This window comes from Hylobates moloch, unplaced genomic scaffold, assembly GCF_009828535.3.
Source record: "Hylobates moloch isolate HMO894 unplaced genomic scaffold, HMol_V3 SCAFFOLD_9, whole genome shotgun sequence".
Lineage (NCBI taxonomy): Eukaryota > Metazoa > Chordata > Mammalia > Primates > Hylobatidae > Hylobates > Hylobates moloch.
The window spans coordinates 105,359,794-105,376,885 of NW_026652284.1; the positions used below are offsets into that span (position 1 = coordinate 105,359,794).

General features: G+C 40.4%; 1 protein-coding gene across 5 annotated transcripts in view; it reads right to left on the reverse strand.

Annotated features, from left to right (window-relative positions):
- WASHC5 (WASH complex subunit 5) overlaps nucleotides 1–17,092 on the reverse strand; it is a 90,649-nt gene that overhangs the window by 53,055 nt on the left and 20,502 nt on the right. For all 5 annotated transcript variants that reach the window (XR_004371004.2, XR_009214850.1, XM_032760405.2 and 2 more), the window contains exons 10-16: nucleotides 11,590–11,717; nucleotides 7,502–7,631; nucleotides 5,065–5,177; nucleotides 3,348–3,514; nucleotides 3,194–3,269; nucleotides 1,505–1,615; nucleotides 615–755 (exon numbers count right to left, since the gene is read on the reverse strand). Coding sequence is in view for 3 of the 5 variants with exons in the window: in XM_032760405.2 (XP_032616296.1) it covers nucleotides 615–755; nucleotides 1,505–1,615; nucleotides 3,194–3,269; nucleotides 3,348–3,514; nucleotides 5,065–5,177; nucleotides 7,502–7,631; nucleotides 11,590–11,717 (866 nt within the window). In the remaining 2 variants the exon portion in view is untranslated. The remainder of the gene's footprint in view (nucleotides 1–614; nucleotides 756–1,504; nucleotides 1,616–3,193; nucleotides 3,270–3,347; nucleotides 3,515–5,064; nucleotides 5,178–7,501; nucleotides 7,632–11,589; nucleotides 11,718–17,092) is intronic.

The following is a 17,092-nucleotide window of genomic DNA, read 5'->3' on the forward strand; positions in this document are numbered from 1 at the left end:
AGCTATATTGTTGAATCAGAATAAACGTGGAAATATCAAGCTTGATAATCTAAGTCCCTGACATATTTCTTGGACTTGTGTCAGAACGGGAAATTGACACTGTATATCACATTTTCAATCTTCACTTGATTTTACTTTTGATGTCTTTAAATTCTAAGCTCAGGGAGAAAAAAACCAGAGGTGCTTGGGGAGAAGAACCTCTGAGGCTGCTGAACTATTATTGAGTGAGCTTAAAATCTGCCCAAAGGAAATGGTTAATGGAATATAGATTATTTTGAGCTGCTCGAAAAGGAACATGAATATGAAAAGTCAGGTAATCTAGCTCAAAGAGAACAAGGGCTGCTTTAGCAAGACTGTTCTAGGAAAAAGTGACCAGCTAAGCCTCATTTCCCCTGAGAATTCTGAGGTGAATAAGGCCTTAAATGATACCAGGAAAATGTCAAGAATAAAAGGTGTGATTGTACTAAAATCGTAAAACACGTTTACCGTTGCAAATGTGAGAAAACAAGTCAGAATTGGTCTGGTGGTCCCCAGAATACGGCAGGTGACACAGGCCTGTGATATTTCATGACTGTTTTTAATATGAAAAGGCAGAAGTCAGAGGGACACAGCACCTCGTATCGTGGGCCCAGCTGAGCATAGTCCCTCAGCTTGTCTTTGTCCAGGCGCGTAGGCACTTCAATAATGTCGTGGGTCTGAAGCTTTATGATCTTTAGAAGAGATGTAAACATGCTTTCTGGGATGATCTGCAAAACCTTCAGTGAAAAGCAAAGGAGGAAACGCAATGAACATCTGTTTTACTTTTCTTGGCTGACAAATATTAGGATGCCAGTAAACGACAGCAATTTGTCTATATAGGGGGATGCTGAAAAATGTAAAAGAGCTGTTTTAATAACTGCTGGCAGGCACAGGGCTCCATTCCTTTAAACATTAATTGCTTACAGAATATAAAGCTAATCCTTCTAAAAATGCTGCAAAAGACTATCATTCCCATTTTACAGATTTTAAAAAGATCGAGGTTCAAAAATGTTAAGTAACATCACTATAGAGGACTCGGCTAGAATGCGACACCAGTAAATTTTGAATTCAGGCTGGTCTGGCTCCATGCTCCATCAGAATTTATTAAAACAAGAATCAAAATTCCCATGAAAACCTGAATTGGGCTCTGACCGGGAGATGCCGGATCTAGATCTGGCTCTTTTACCAGATATGGCTTTGTGATTTTGAAGAAACTATTATAATCTCTGTTTCTACATCCATAAAATAGATGTGAATACCAACAACACTTAAAACACAGAAATAAAAGTTCCTGGCAAGTAAAAACATCTGTACATCCACAGTAGCAATAAGGATAAGTTTATTTTTAGGTGTTGCAAATTTCTGGAATCAAATTTTTAAAAGGGGAAGAGACACAGATATACTTTTGGGGGGCCGAAGCGTACTTTTTGTATTTAAAACAGCAGTTATCTGGTAAGAGTAAATATCACCCTGATGCATTTCTTACTTTTCTCACATAGGATACCAACTCTCCAGAATAGTACTGCGACACGCTGAGCAGGTCGGGGCTATTTGCCTGATTAATACGAAGAAGGGGCAGATCGAGGGCAGAGGCAAGCTGGAAGAAAAATAAGGTATATCTGTTTCTTGTTTCAAAAAGAGTCCTAGAAATCTCTCTTTCCAGAAAATGTAACATACAACAAAACATTTGGGTTTTACCCAACAGAGGGCAACAACCACCGAATCTCATCAGTATCATTAATAGTTTCTGACAATACAGTTTTTGAAAAACCCAAGTTAACTGTGATGGCAGTGGTTCTTAAACTGTGCTCCCTGGACCAGTAGCTTCCGCATGACCTGGGAACTTGTTAGACATGCAAATTACTGGGCTCCACTCCACACTGACTTAGTCAGACATCCTGGGGGTGCGGCCCAGCAATCTGTGTTACAACCAGCCCCACAGGTGATTCTGATGCATGCTCAAGTTTGAGAGCCACTGTGCCACAGAAGAGGGCTACTCCTGTGTGGAAATCAAGACGTTCTGATTGACGCACTACCGAATCTGTCCAATCTAATATGCCGTCAAGTGTAAGAAGTGCCATTATTTTATGTGCCACTCAGAAAAAAATTAAATGCTGACAACTAAACTATGATATGCCATCAATGATAAAACCCATCCCCAGTTACAGAAATGTTAAAATATGAAAAAAATTGTAGTAGCCAGGCGCAGTGGTGCACCCCTATTATTAAAGCTACTTGGGAGGCTAAGGCAGGAGGATCGCTTGAGCCTGGGAGTTTGAGACACAGCCTGGGCAACACAGTAAAACCCCATCCCCCTCACTCCCACCTCCCAAAAAAAGGTGCATCTCAGAATTGATGTACATGGTACATGGTAGCTCTGTTAGAAGACATTGAGTAGGCTAGGCTGGGGGCTCACACCTGTAATCCCAGCACTTTGGGAGGCCAAGGCAGGAGGAACATTTGAGGTTAGGAATTCAAGACCAGCCTGGCCAACATGGTGAAACCCCATCTCTACTAAAAATGGTAAAAATTAGCTGGGCATGGTGGTGAACACCTGTAATTTCAACTACTTGGGAGGCTGAGGCAAGAGAATCGCTTGAACCAGGAGGAGGAGCTGCACTCCAGCCTGGGAAACAAAGTGAGATTCCATTTCAAAAAAAAAAAAAAAAAAAGAAGAAGAAGAAGATGAAGAAGACACTGAGTAGATTCTTTGTTCATTTACCACGAACTGAAATTACCATGAGAGCAAGGCCTGTGCCTGCTGTTCACCAATATTCCCTGTTACTGCAGATATTAATACTAGTCTGTAGCAGAGGCTCAGTAATTTTTTGAATGAATAAGTAAAAGGACTTAATTCATACCTAGGGAATAAAGGACTCAAAGGACTCACATTTTTAGTACACAGATAAAACTTAAAAAAAAAAATCTATTCTTCACCTAAAAATAGTATTCCTGAAGACATTCCAACTTACATTAATTAAAACTTTCAATATTTCTGGCACCTTTGAAATTATGCTCTCATGGAAAAAACTGCTAATAATTTCAGTCTATAAAAATATTGAAATTATTTACCTTCCTAAAAGGATAAAAAAATCCTGGGCTGAATTAATGAATGAGGTATGAACGAAGGCCAACTCTTTCCTAGCAACAGAGAATCTCACTGTTTTTTGCTTACCTTTAGGAAGGTAGCTCTGAGTTTAGTAACCATGGATGGATTTACCCTTATGCTTTCTTGCATGATGGATGTGAAACTGTAAAAAGAAAAGAAACGGTAAGAAGATGTTACTAGGGCCTTTCATCTACAGCAAATGTCAGGCTGCCCACATTACCTGTCAATCAACTGCCAAGCGAAAGAAAGGTCCCCAACGATCTGCATTGTGATCAGAACCTCCTCTTTAATGTTAATGGTTCTGATCATCTGATGAAGAAACTTTCGAGTATCGGCAAGAAACTGACATACTTGCAGATTGGATTCCAGCTGGTGGAATTCTTGAACCTGTGTTACAGAAATATACTTAATTTAAAAATCCTGAATGGACTCTATGGTGCTCATTTGTTCTTGAAAACACTTCAAATAAAGCACACTACTTCTGACAATTTCTTGATAAAGTTTTTATTTCAAATTATAAATTTCAGAAATATGTGAGCCAAGCTATTAAAAAATGCACAAGTTTCTAGGATTAGAAAATGTTCCGCTGCTTATTATTCTGTACATCACAACCATGTGTTGGCACTTGTATATTATTAAGTTCTTTTGATGCACTTTTAAAAACAAAACAATGATTCTACAATGTCTTGAAATTTTAATGTATATAACTGAAGATGCCTGGGCTATATGACAAAATAAATCAGGCAAATGATAAAAAGCATTTGAGATTTACAAAGTTGTTTACGATCATATTATAGACTAAAAAAATCCAAACAAGCAAAGTAGAAATAATACGAGTGTGCAATTGTTCTGGAATAAGAAACTTTGGTAGAATTATTTTACTGTGTTGCTGTGTATAGTGACCATCCTAAAAACCTTGCAGAAATAAGAAAAAGCCTGTAAGAAAATATTCCAAGTGAAAACAGTATTAATTATATCTCTAAAAATATATAATCATACCAACTGGATAGGGTAATAGATTATGAGTAAAAATGATGTTTTAAATAATAGAGTTGGCCGGGCATGGTGGCTTATGCCTGTAATCCCAGCACTCTGGGAGCCCGAGGCAGGTGGATCACCTGAGGTCAGGAGTTCGAGACCAGCCTGGCTAACATGGTGAAACCCCATCTCTACTAAAAATACAAAATTAGCTGGGTGTGGTGGCAGGCGCCTGTAGTACCAGCTACCCAGGAGGCTGAGGCAGGACAATCGCTGGAACCCAGGAGGTGGAGGTTGCAGTGAGCCAAGATCGCACCCCTGCACTCCAGCCTGGGTGACAGAACTGGATTCTGTCTCAAAAAAAAAAAAAAAAAAAAAAAAAAAAAAAGAGTTTATGGTTATTTTTCTGCTGCTTTTAGTTATCATTTTAAATCTAGTTAAATACACAATTAAAATTTAAGAGTGGTGAGGTATAATTTTTTTGGTACAATCATTTTTGAGTTGAAAGAAAAACAATAAACTATTCTTTCAGAAAAGAAAATACACCACTTATAAACATATGACCATTATATAATTATTTTCATTTTTGTGTATTCCTGTCTGGTTTTTTCCCCCAAGGCACACACTTTTTTACAACCCTAAAAATGGTATACACATGCAATTTTGTTTTTGCTTTTACCTCCTTATCACAATTTGCCCAATGTTTCCATATTATTTTTATAATTATGTTTCTAAGATTACATGTTAAAATATCGTAATTTTTGCTACCATTCTCTTCATACTAGTTATTTATTTCCCGAAATTTAGGACAGTATACATTACAGGAAACATATTAATTCACATTGCTTTTACTTCTGAGGAAATAGTCTCTCAGCTATATTTACAGGAATAGACTGTTGGGTGGGTCATAAGGTGTGATTCATGATCCAAGAACCTTCATTTAAAAAGCGTTTCCTTACCTCCTCCAAAGCTTGTATCAGTTGTACAGTTTTTCTGCCTGCAGCAGTAGAATCATCATAATTTAAAGACAATATTTGTTTTGAGATCTCTCTGAACCAAGCTTGAAGGTTTTCTAGTAATACAGAAATAAGAAAATACTAAAATTCTCGAATTCCTGTAGCTGTGGCTTTGAATTTAACTAAATAATCTTTTATAAATTCAGTTCTTCAGAGCTTTAACCACGGGCCTAACACTAGGAATTTTCCAAACGACAAAAATGCCTGGAGCATGCGACATAGCAGAATAAACTTTCTACATAAATAGCTTAGTCTACAACACTTGGCAGACAAATACTAAAGGCTCAAGTACATGCTATGAAGTGTAGAGGTGATAGTGGCAGTGGAGAAGAGTTGGAAAGGAACTGAAGGATGTCCCTAGTTACCAGGGAGAGTTTTCTGGAGAAGCGAGGAAAGGTAAAGATCGGATCATCGGAGAGATGAAGAAGGGTATTGTATCCAGATGAAAGGCAGACACAGGCAGAGGCTTCAGGGCAAGAATGACAAGAGAATATCTTGGAGGGCAAAGAAGAGACCAATATGACAGAAGTGTAAGGTGTGACTGGTGAGTCACAGGGATGTCTGAACAATGCAGGGGGTGCCATTTGCACTTAGGAACCGGCAGACATTTCATACAGTAGAGAAAGAGAAGGGTGTCCACATGCTCTGATTACCCTCAGTGTGTCAGGCAAAGTTCTAAGTATTTGATCTTCACAGCAATATAGGGAGGTGGAAATTGTTAGCCATTTCCCAGATAAAGAGGCTGATGCTCAGAGAAACTGAGAATGCTATACAGGGTGACACGGTGACTAAATGGCAGAGCCAGGACTTACAATTATCTGTCCGGGTTCAAAAACTCTGTGCTCTTTACCTCCCCAAGTTGATCCCCTAAAGTTTTTTTGTTTATCAATGGGGTGGTCCCACATTATTAAAAGGCCTTAATGACTTACGATCTAAGTTATTTCAAGGATTGGCATGATGAACATTCATAATTTTGAAGATTTTTGTAGGGCTGAGGGGCAGCGATGGAGTAGTAGAAAGAGTATGAAATCTGGGGTCTGAGATGAGTGAGACCCAGGCTCTCCACCTTTGTACCTTCAGCAAATGATTACATTTTTAAGCCTCAGTTTCCTTATATATAAAATAAGGATTAAGATGTGTATCTTACAGGGTTTTAAGGATGAGAAAAAATTGTGAAAGTATGTCCTAAGCTGTAATTAAACTATACAGCTGGAAAAAAATGTAAAATTGTTATTTCATCTCTGAAACAAAGTTGGTATTTGTAAGGGCCTAAAGGAAACTATCACAGAGATTAATGCACTAATTCTAGGCAGCTAACCGGGTCAGATTGTTACACGTGATTGTTTTGCAGGTCACAATATGATAACCATAATATTCATTCTAGACTTCAGGTTTCATATCACAATATGGTGACCTGAAAAACATGTTTCTAGTTTATATCATATCATTATACACTGGCTGGCTTTTCCCTATAGGAACAATAATACAATTTGGAAATATATTTTTGACCAACCACTCAGCATCAAAGAAATAAACAAAAGCCAAAATACAGTAATCACAAGCTCATACTGATTAAAAATAATAGTTTTTAAACAAGAAGCTACACTACTAAGCAATTCTACAGTATAATTAACTTCATCAGAAATCGATCTGACAGGTAAAACAAAATTAAGCATTAAAAAAATAGTTTGTCACCATAAAATTCAGAATGGTTTTTTGGGAGCAGTTAGAAATTTCTTATTTATAAAAATTTGAAATGATGCCAGAACTTTCCTATAAATAAAATTTCCTAGAAGAAGTAGGATCAAAATCATTAAAGTAAAATTTGAGTTTGTGTTTTTTGAAAACTAGTCTGCAGTACCCTCTTCTGCTACTAGATAGCAGGTGCATTGGTGAACAAGAATCAAGCAAAATCAGAAGATTTTAGATATCACCTATGCTGGTAGATTACTGACATTCTTGGGCGACGTATCCTTCTTAAGATCATGAGAATTATAGATCCTTTCCCCCCTTTACCCAAATCACATAAACTGACACATTAGTTTTGCATACCATGGAGGTGGAGGCCAACTGTGACTCTCTAAACTCTTGTCTATGAACCGGAGTTACCAAAACCCCTGGTTTAGCCTAACCTCACATTTCAAAGATAAGATATAAAACCTGAACTCTAAAATGAATATGAACGTTGCCCAAGAGAGCAGAAAGCTAGACACAGCCAAAACTAACCTTCAGATCTTTAATAGCAACACTAAAGAGAAGAGGGAATATCCTAGGATACAATAATGAGAACATAAAGCCTTTTTAACCTGCCAGTTTCCGAGGTTTCAAATAACCTGTGCATACATTCCAAACACACCAGTATTTCCTCTTCAGCAATTACCATTTTTCTCCACTCTGGTTAGGGGTTTCACTCCTGAAAAGACATCAGCAAGCTCAGTCATCCGCTCCGAACCCTCTTTCTTGTAATGCTCCCATTTGGTTTGCTTTTCTGAAAGCATTTGCTTGAACATCTGTTGAAGTGACAGAAAATATTTATTTATTTAAGAGAAAAATCCAGACTAGGCAGCTTATGAAGAGAGCTTGAGGAAACCCAATTTAAATTTTAAATAAGAAGCTACACTATAAATTAACATTGACCCTGATGTCATCCCCTTAGGCACTGATACTTTGTAGAAATTCAGGGACAAAGCCAGACCACCTCCAAAACAGTAGTTCTCACACCAACACCAACTGCACATAAGCACGACCAGGAGGCTTTAAAGTTTTCAGATTCCCAAGGCCCACCCCTAAAGATTCTCCTTCAGGCAGTCTTGAATAGGGCCAGAAATCAGCATTTTTAATGTGAGATTAAATTTGTGACCACTGCTGTATGGTTCTTTCTAGGCAACAATGTCTGCAATTCTAATGTAAACAGTCAGGGACAATTTGTGTGTTATCTTCTCCGATGACTGGGGAATGAACCACATTACCTACAAAAGTTCTTTGTTTTATTATACAAGTTTAATTGTTTATTTTTTTATTTTTATTTATTTATTATTATACAAGTAATTATGTTTATTGTTATTTATTTATTTTTTGAGAGATAGGGTCTCACTCTGTTGCCCAGGCTAGAGTGCAGTGGAGTGATCATGGCTCACTACAACCTTGAACTCCTGGGTTCAAGTGATCCTCCTGCCTCAGCCTCTCAAGTAGCTAGGGCTATGGGCATGCACCACTACGCCTGGTTCATTTTCTTATTTATTTATTTATTTATTTTTGCAGAGATGGGAGTCTTGCTATGTTGCCCAGGCTGGTGTCTCAAACTCTTGGTCTCAAGTGATCCTCCCTCTTTGGTCTCCCACACTGTTGGGATTATAGGCATGAGCCACCGTACCGCCTTAATTCTGTTTATTAATTCACTCCTTCATAACATTTAAATTCTACAAAGTCTTGGGCAGAGAAGAAAAGGGTGAAACTCAGGGTTGGTTTTTTTTTTTTTTTTTCTGAAACAAACGTAAAAAACATACTTATTTCTCACTAAAGGACATGCCATCTCAGACAAGGGTAGATGGTCTTTTACATTGGGCTCTTAGGAGGTAAATAGGCATGAACGCTGATTTCTCGCTTAAGAAATTCCTCACTTGCCAGCATCATAATGAATCTTGAAAAGCTGAGCAATGGGATAGGGAGACTCCATCTGCAGGTGGAGAATTGGGGCTCTGTGGAATTTTGCGGGGCCTGTAGAGGAAGAATCTTAGTGATCTGGACAGAATGACTAATCAATAAAATGATGAGGGAAAGGATGAGGAATAATGAAATTATTTATAGAGTCTAACCTAACTTTCTGAGTCCCTCGGATCAATCAATGCCATTTGACAATGGCAAAGCAACAACATAAGAGCAGGAGGCCTTTGTAAGAGACTACATGGCGTCAAGCCCTTCAAACATGCATTCACATGAACTGTCAGGTTTCACATCTCGCAGGATGGAATTTGGGATAGGGGATGGTCCCTGAATTAGGAAATGCGCTGTCATATAAAGATCAGAAGAAACAAAGGTCCAATTATTGTGTCTATAGGATAGTCAGAAAGTGACTCTATAAACAGTGCAGGATGGAAGTAGGAGAGAGGAAGCACAGGTTAAAGAACCAAGCTGAAATGTCAGAAATTCAAACGTATCATTTCTTTGAGCAATTTGTATTGGGTACTTTTTTTTTCTTTTTACCAGAGCTTTCCTGAAGACCTCTCATGAGTTGGTACTCCTTTATGCTGTCTTGTTTCCTGTCTACCTGGATAGACAGAAGGAAGCTGCCCATTCTGTTTCAACAGATTCCAGAGAACAGGCTTATCATTAGAAATATAGGCTTGGTCAGTCAGATAGCCTAGGTCTGTCCTGATTTCCACTCAACAATGCTGAACTACATATTATCTATAGAACTCTTGGGTCCCTGGGGCTCCAGTTCATTATTCTAACTGGTCTGAGGGCATTTCTTTCATTCTTTTTTTTTTTTTTTGAGACAGAGTCTTGCTCTGGTGCCCAGGCTGGAGTGCAGTGGCACGATCTCAGCTCATTGCAACTTCTGCCCATGGGTTCAAGTGATTCTCCTGCCTCAGCCTCCTGAGGAGCTTGGAATACAGGCACACACCATTGCGCCCAGCTAATTTTTGTATTTTTAGTAGAGATGGGGTTTTACTATGTTGGCCAGACTGGTCTCGAACTCCTGACCTCAGGTGATCCACCCGCCTTGGCCTCCCAAAGTGCTGGGATTACAGGTGTGAGCCACTGTGCTCGACTGGGCATTTCTTCCTTGTGGGCATTTTTTCACTTGCCTTTGAAAGGCTACTTTTGCTTTGACCTGGTTCCTGTTCTTGGATCTTTCCTGTTTTCTCATCTTGGCCTAATCTGTCTTTCTTCCCCCACTATACTGACAGGACACCTCCTAGATTGTAGCGACACACTTTGTTCATATTTAAATTTCTAGCACCTGGCAAAGAACAGAGTAGGTATTCAATAACTATTTGCTATTCAGAGGTAAACCATTAAAATTATTAATAGATCAAAAAGGAGCAGCATTTATCTGATTTGATAAAATTATACCCAGACAAATCACTGAAAACACTCAGCACAGGTATTATCATTGTGTTAGTAGTCAGTATCTACTTTTTCTGAGCTACTTAGTAGGGGAATATAGTGTCCTCAGACACCTAGAAGATAAAGAAACATCTAGTATACTAGTAACCAAACTGAAGCAAGATGAGGATCTGTTCCGAATGGGTATAAATGTCTGGGCTAGTTCCTGGGCCCACCTGATCCAAGCCCCTAGGGTTACTGGTTATAAAACCTGAGCATTCCCAGGTACCCATCATTTTTATTATGCCCATACAGGCTTCTTCAGAGGTAAGACTAACCTCAGCATTTCCTTCAGTGAACTCAGATGCCTTAAAGTCCTCAAGACGACCTTGTACAAATGCAAATCACCCACCCCACTTAATCCCTTTCCAGAGGTTCTCATGGCTCTTAGGATAAAGATCAAAGTCCTGCAAGGCCTAGTATGGGCTGACTCCTGCCTACCTTTCAACCTCATTTCACACTACCTTTCTCTCACTCTCTCTCCTCCAGCCAACTGGTCTTTCAGGTCTCTGAATTGTTTATGTTCCTCCTCACCAAAGATGACTTGATATTATTCCTGTCACTGGAATGTTCTCCATCACGCTCCCTACGTTTGTCTAGCTAACACTAACAGATCCCTTCCCCAGGCCCCTTCAGAAGCTCTTGTGTCTCTTCTCATGGAAGTCTACCAGGATGCAACAGGATACTTTATTTTAGGTACTTGGAGAACTACATTCCTTTCCTTCAGAGCAAATATCTGAGTTTGTATTTACATTTTTATTAGTGTGTGTGTTTTTTTTTTTTTTTTTTTTTGAGACAAGTTGTCATTCTGTTGCCCAGGCTGGAGTGCAGTGGTGCGATCTTGGCCCACTGCAACCTCTGCCTCCCAGGTTCAAGTGATTCTCATGCCTCAGCCTCCCCAGTTGCTGAGACTACAGCCATGCGCCACCATGCCCGGCTAATTTTTGTATTTTTAGTAGAGACGAGGTTTCACCAGCCTGCTGGCCAGGCTGGTCTCGAACTCCTGACCTCAGGTGATCTGCCCACCTTGGTCTTCCAAAGTGCTGGGATTACAGGCATGGGCCACTGCACCTGGCCTAGTGTGATTCTTTGATTAATGTCTATATTCCCCCATTAGGCTATAACCTCTACCATCTTGTGTACCTTTCCCTATCACTGTATCCCCAGTGAAAGGAGGCATTACATGCTTGTTAAATGTTTATTCTTGTCCTTTTACTATAAGAACTATCTCAACAGCTCGAATCTGTACCTTGAATCAAAGACAGAGCAAGCAATCCTAGTCTTTTTTTTTTTTTTTTTTTAATATTTTTAAGCATAAAAAAGCTAAGACTGTGGTGATATTCATTCAAATATTTTTACCTCTTTGAGTATAAACTCAAATTGTGCAGTATCCAATAGCAGCTGGAAGAGGATCCTGGGATTGTACCGAGAATCTGTTAGAATCTGGTCCTTGATTTGACGAAGGCGTTTGTTGTTTGGGTCACAGGCTAGAAACAGGAAAAGTGTTACCTGCTTACTAAATGTGTAGAAAATATCTATGAAATAAGATAAATTCTTAAATATTTTCCTTCATTTTAACCATTTAAAAAGTAATAAGCAAAATGTATATCAATAAAAGATGGTGAAATATAAGTACATCTATGCCATGGAATACAATTAAACTGTTAAATAACAGTTGAATCTGACATGGAGTGTCATCCTTGAAAGACTGTTGAATGAAAAAAAGCAAGCTACAGAACACGGTTTCCAAATTTTGTGAGCATTCTGTGGTTCGTTTATAGCAACTGTCTAAAATGAATGGGCAGAGCCTCCTTGTACTACTTCATAGCTGGGTGGCTTTCTCACGTCCTGGCTGTTCAGAGTTGCTTTTGCTTTAGGCATTGATCCCTGCCATTCAGTAACGGACTGCTATCCCTAGAGAGGCTTGTTTGCAAGGCTGGCTCTTGGCTGGCATCTGGGAACTTGAATTTCACGAAGAGCTGCCATCGTTTTGAGAACCCACAAGATCAGCTCACTAAGCCTTAAATGTTTGTACAAACAACGTTTTCCTTCTGGAAGTCTGGAATTTTGGTACATGCTGGGCAGAGGCTACCTATGTAAGCAGCTCCCAATAGAAACCGAAGGAAGCTGAGTCTAATGAGCTTTCCTGGTTGACAACACTTCATATGCATTGTCATGACTCACTGCTGGGGGAATTAAGTGTGCCCTGTGGGACTCCACTGGGAGAGGATGCTCAGAAGCTTGTGCCTCATTCCTCCAAATTCACCCCGTGTGCCCTTTTCCTTTGCAGATTTTGCTTTCTATCCTTTTGCTATAATAAATCATAGCTGTGAGTACTACTAGATGCTGAGTCCTCTGTGTCCCTGTAGTGAATCACTGAAGCCAGAGTGGTTGTGGGGAATGTCCGACACAACAAGGAAGGGTTCCTCACACAAAGACGAGGGACCCCCAAACAAGAAGCAGCAGACCTCTGGCTATCCTGCTCCTTGTAGAGGCCAGAGGGCATGGCAGGCACTCAGAGTTTTCTGAACTATCCACTACCCAGGCACTAGGCCAAGGTCACAAAATTAGGCAGTGATTGACCCAAGGTAAAAATACTGGATGTCCTAATTCTTAGATGATCCTATCAGCCAAGCTAAACCATTTCAAATGAAATAAACGCCAAGTTAAAGAAAAGAATAGAATAAAAAATATTGATATTTGATTAGATTGGTTTATAAGGCCAATTACTTATATAAGAAAGAGTAATTAGAATAAGGCAAAATACTTACAAGGCAAAGCTACTGCTGTGGTTTCAATGTGTCTTCCAAAAGTTCGCATGTTAGAAACTTGGTTGCCATTGTGTCAGCGTTAAGAGGTAGAGCCCTTGGCAGGCAATTGTGTTATGAGGGGTCCACCCTCATGAATGAATTAATGCCATTATCTTGGGAGTGGGTTAGTTATTCCAACGGTGGCTTCGCTATAAAAGTGAGCTCTCTCTTGCACCCACTATCTTGCCCTTCTGCCTATCCGGCATATATTGACCCTTGCTAGATGCGGGCACCATGCTCTTGGACTTCCCAGCCTCCAGAACTGTGAGCCAAATAAACTTCTTTATACATTTCCTACTCTGTGGTATTCTGTTATACCAGCAGAAAATGAACTAAGACAAATAAAGTCAAAGTCAAAATAAAAATTCTAAGACTTAAACAGACTTTGTCAAAAAGTTCACAGCTGATAGGTATAAGGTCCATGGTAGTTACACTAGTATTACATGTGCACCCTCCTGCCTTCCTAGTCCTGGCCCCCATCAATATCTCAGATGTCTGGCAGGTACAGAACAAAATGTTGTACAGGTGTATGTCATCGGTGATTTTGGTGCTTTAGTTATGATGAAGCCTGTGGAAGGTCATCTTATATGCTTATTTCTAAGTTACTCCATCAGGAGGAGACTCATGACAACCTGGAAAACAGGCTCAGTTTTCATGGGAAACCACAAAGTTCTGATTTTTCATGAATTTGCCAGAACTGTCTGGGAAGAAATATATTGGAACTCGTGACACTGATTACACAAAGAGAAAATTTCCAGCTCCATATTTACCTAACTAAACAAAAATCAAACAAACTCAGAAGGAGTTCCAGTTGTCTTTATACTAATTTTAATTAAACTAGAAATCTCCTGATTTTAATCTGCTTTCATGTTTGCATAGGGAATGTAAGTACCCAGTTGTTGGACAAACACTCTATATTCCTCAATGTGCTTTAACATTTAGCTTCCTGGTATAAACCAGGTTTGCTTCTGGGGTTCCCAGGGCCTCACCATCTCTCTCAGATCTGACCCTTAAGGATTCATACCCAGAGAACTTCAGAGCCATCAGAACTTTGGGGTCAAACTTCAGTAGCCAGCCAGCCTTTCTCATCCCTTATTTTCTCAGAGAATATTTCTTCACAAGGTTCTGTACAAGCATCCTAAGACTGGGAAATGCCTCCAGCAACTCAACAGGAGGCAATGAGACTAGGCCTGCTTTTCTGCACACTGTGACTGAAATTCCATAAAAGTTAACTAAACAGTTGCTTTTCCCATGTGTGACTCACAATCAGATAGGCCAATCATTTGTTTCTGGTAAATTATGACCCTGTGCAATCAGGTCAGACAATTGCCAGGCACAAACGCGAAAGACAAATGTGGCTGAAGATAAAACCACAGACCTCTGGCAAGCCAAGGTTGTCCCTGGCATGGGTGCGAATTCAGGAGACTGCTGGCTTTCTGAACATAGGCAGGGCCGTCAGGGAGAGTCACACAGAAGATGAAGATGAGGCTGAGTCACTAGAAAACCCCAGTTGGTTTTACGACAGGATAAAGTGAGGGCTTGAGTTGTTTATACGCTTGTGAATGCAAGACTTTTGGTAAAGAAGATTAAAAGCTGAGTCAATGTAGTAAAATGCTCAAATTAGAACTGGAGTTTATGTAAAAAATAAACTCAACTAATTAAAAACAGATTCAGGGATTAAAAACTTCAGCCACCGTGTTCATACTGTGGGTAAATTGTAAATGGATATAGGCCAACAAGCAAGATGATGAAACAAACTGGAAAGCAGCTCTCAGGATAAAGGTTTAAGAAGCTGGAGAGAAGCCTGAGGGGAAAGTCTACACATTTTCAAAGATACGAAGGATGAGGAAGTCCAACTGCTGTTTTCACTGTGGACCACCCTTAGGAAGTGGAAGCAGACGGTAGCTAGAGGGACTGTGAAGTCATCTTGGCTGGAAGAGCTGTGAGACAGGGGCTACCATGTTACAAAGGGAGGCACAGGTTTTTAAAGAGACACAGTCTTATCTGGAAGAACAAAGAAGTGCTGCACACAGTGCCTGTCTCAGGGTTGGTCCTCAAGGAAAGTTTGTTGAGTGAAAAACAAAAAGCAGAGGGCTTCACAGGCCTGCTGAATGACATACCTCTTAGGGGTAGGGGTATACAGTCCTGGATGAGGGAATGCATTGGTTAATTAGTGTTGATCCAGCATTTACTAAGAATAAGAAACTGTGCCAGCCCTGAACAAGCTCAGAGATGTGAATTCAACTTACTTATTTTTCTACCATTAAACCAGAGGTTGAGGCATTTCTCACAATCTGAACTTGATGGTCAAACTGTGTGAACAGAAGGTCTCGGAGGAGACCATGACTCATAAAAAGCTAAGATCCAATCTACCTTAAATAGGCACTCTGGTCCAGCCAGGTCATCAACTCAGTGGGCCTGTATGTTTTTCTGTACTTTCAAAATCGTATCACTTATTCCATCATTTCTGCAGTCTAGAATTTCTTCTGCTTGTTGCTTCAAAACCTCATCACATCACAACCTGGTTGGCTCCTGATTCCTGTATGGGGCTTTCCTGACCTCCTCTGCTCCCCTATCCCAAGCAATGTTTCCCTCTTTACTCTGAACTCAAATCACACCAAGTGTCTGTTTGACACACTTGGTGTCTGTTTACTGCCTTGGACCTTGAATTAGTTTCCCATTGCTGCTCTAATAATTACCACAAACTCAGTGGCTTAAAACAACACAAATTTATTCTCTCACCACCTTAGAAGTGACAAATCTGAGATGGGGCTCATTGGGCTAAAATCAAGGTGATGGCTGGGCTGGGCTCCTTCTGGACATTCTAGGAGAAAAGTCTGTTTTCTTGTTGTTTTCAGCAGCTAAAGGCTGCCTGTATTCCTTGGCTTGTGGCCCCCTCCATCTTTAAAGCCAGCAATGGCCAGTCAAGTTTTTGTCACAATGCTATCTCTCTGGTTCTGACACTTCTGCCTCCCTTTTCCTGATTTAAGGACCCCTATATTTAAAGGCTGGGCATGGTGGCTCAGGCCTATAATCCTAGCACTTTGGGAGGCTGAGGTGGGCAGACTGCTTGGGCTCAGGAGTTTAAGACCACCCTGGCCAACACAGTGAAACACTGTCTCTACAAAAAAATACAAAAAACTTAGCCAGGCATGGTGGCACACGCCTGTAGTCCCAGCTGCTTGTGGGGATTGTGGAAGGTGTATTGCTTGAGCCCAGGAGGTGTGAGTGAGCTGAGATTGTGCCACTGCACTCAAACCTGGGGAACTTGAGATCCTGTCTTAAAAAAAGGTGGGGGGGAGGGGGTGGGCTTTTATTTTATTATTCTTTTTTGAGACATCGTCTTGCTCTGTTACTTAGGCTGCAGTGCAGTAGCACGATCTTGGCTCACTGCAGCTGCAACCTCCCAGGGTCAAGTGATCTTCCCACCTCAGCCTCCCCAGTAGCTGGGACTACAGGTGTGTGCCACCATGCCCAGCTAATTTTCTTACTTTTTGTAGAGATGGGATCTCACTGTGTTACCCAGGCTGGTTCTGAACTCCTGGGCTCAAGCTCTCCTCCTGCCTTGGCCTCCCAAAGTGATGGGATTACAAGTATGAGCCACCACACACAGCAAGGACCCTTATGATTACACTGAGTCCACTGGGATAATCCAGAAACATCTCCTTACTTTAAGGTCAGCTAATAGGCAACCTCAACCCCCCTTTTTCATGTAATATATCTACCGGTTCAGGGACTAAGGCATGAACATCTCTGAGTGTGGGCTGGAAGGCATTATTCTGCCTACCACAGATCTGCAGTTCTATTTTTTCATACGTCTACATTTGATCTCCCCATTCTGATCAGTGACAAGCTCCTTGAACATGAGAGCTAAACGTCCTCTTATTCCCTAGCACCTAACAGTACCTGACAGGGGAGAGCTTTTCAGGTACGCTAGTGGCCTATCCAAGTTGACAAAAAATGACTAACTTTAAAAAGCAACTTGATTCTCATCCAAGACCTCTCTCCCTGCTAGACCACCCTGCATCGTGAAGTAGGTCCTGATTCGGAGA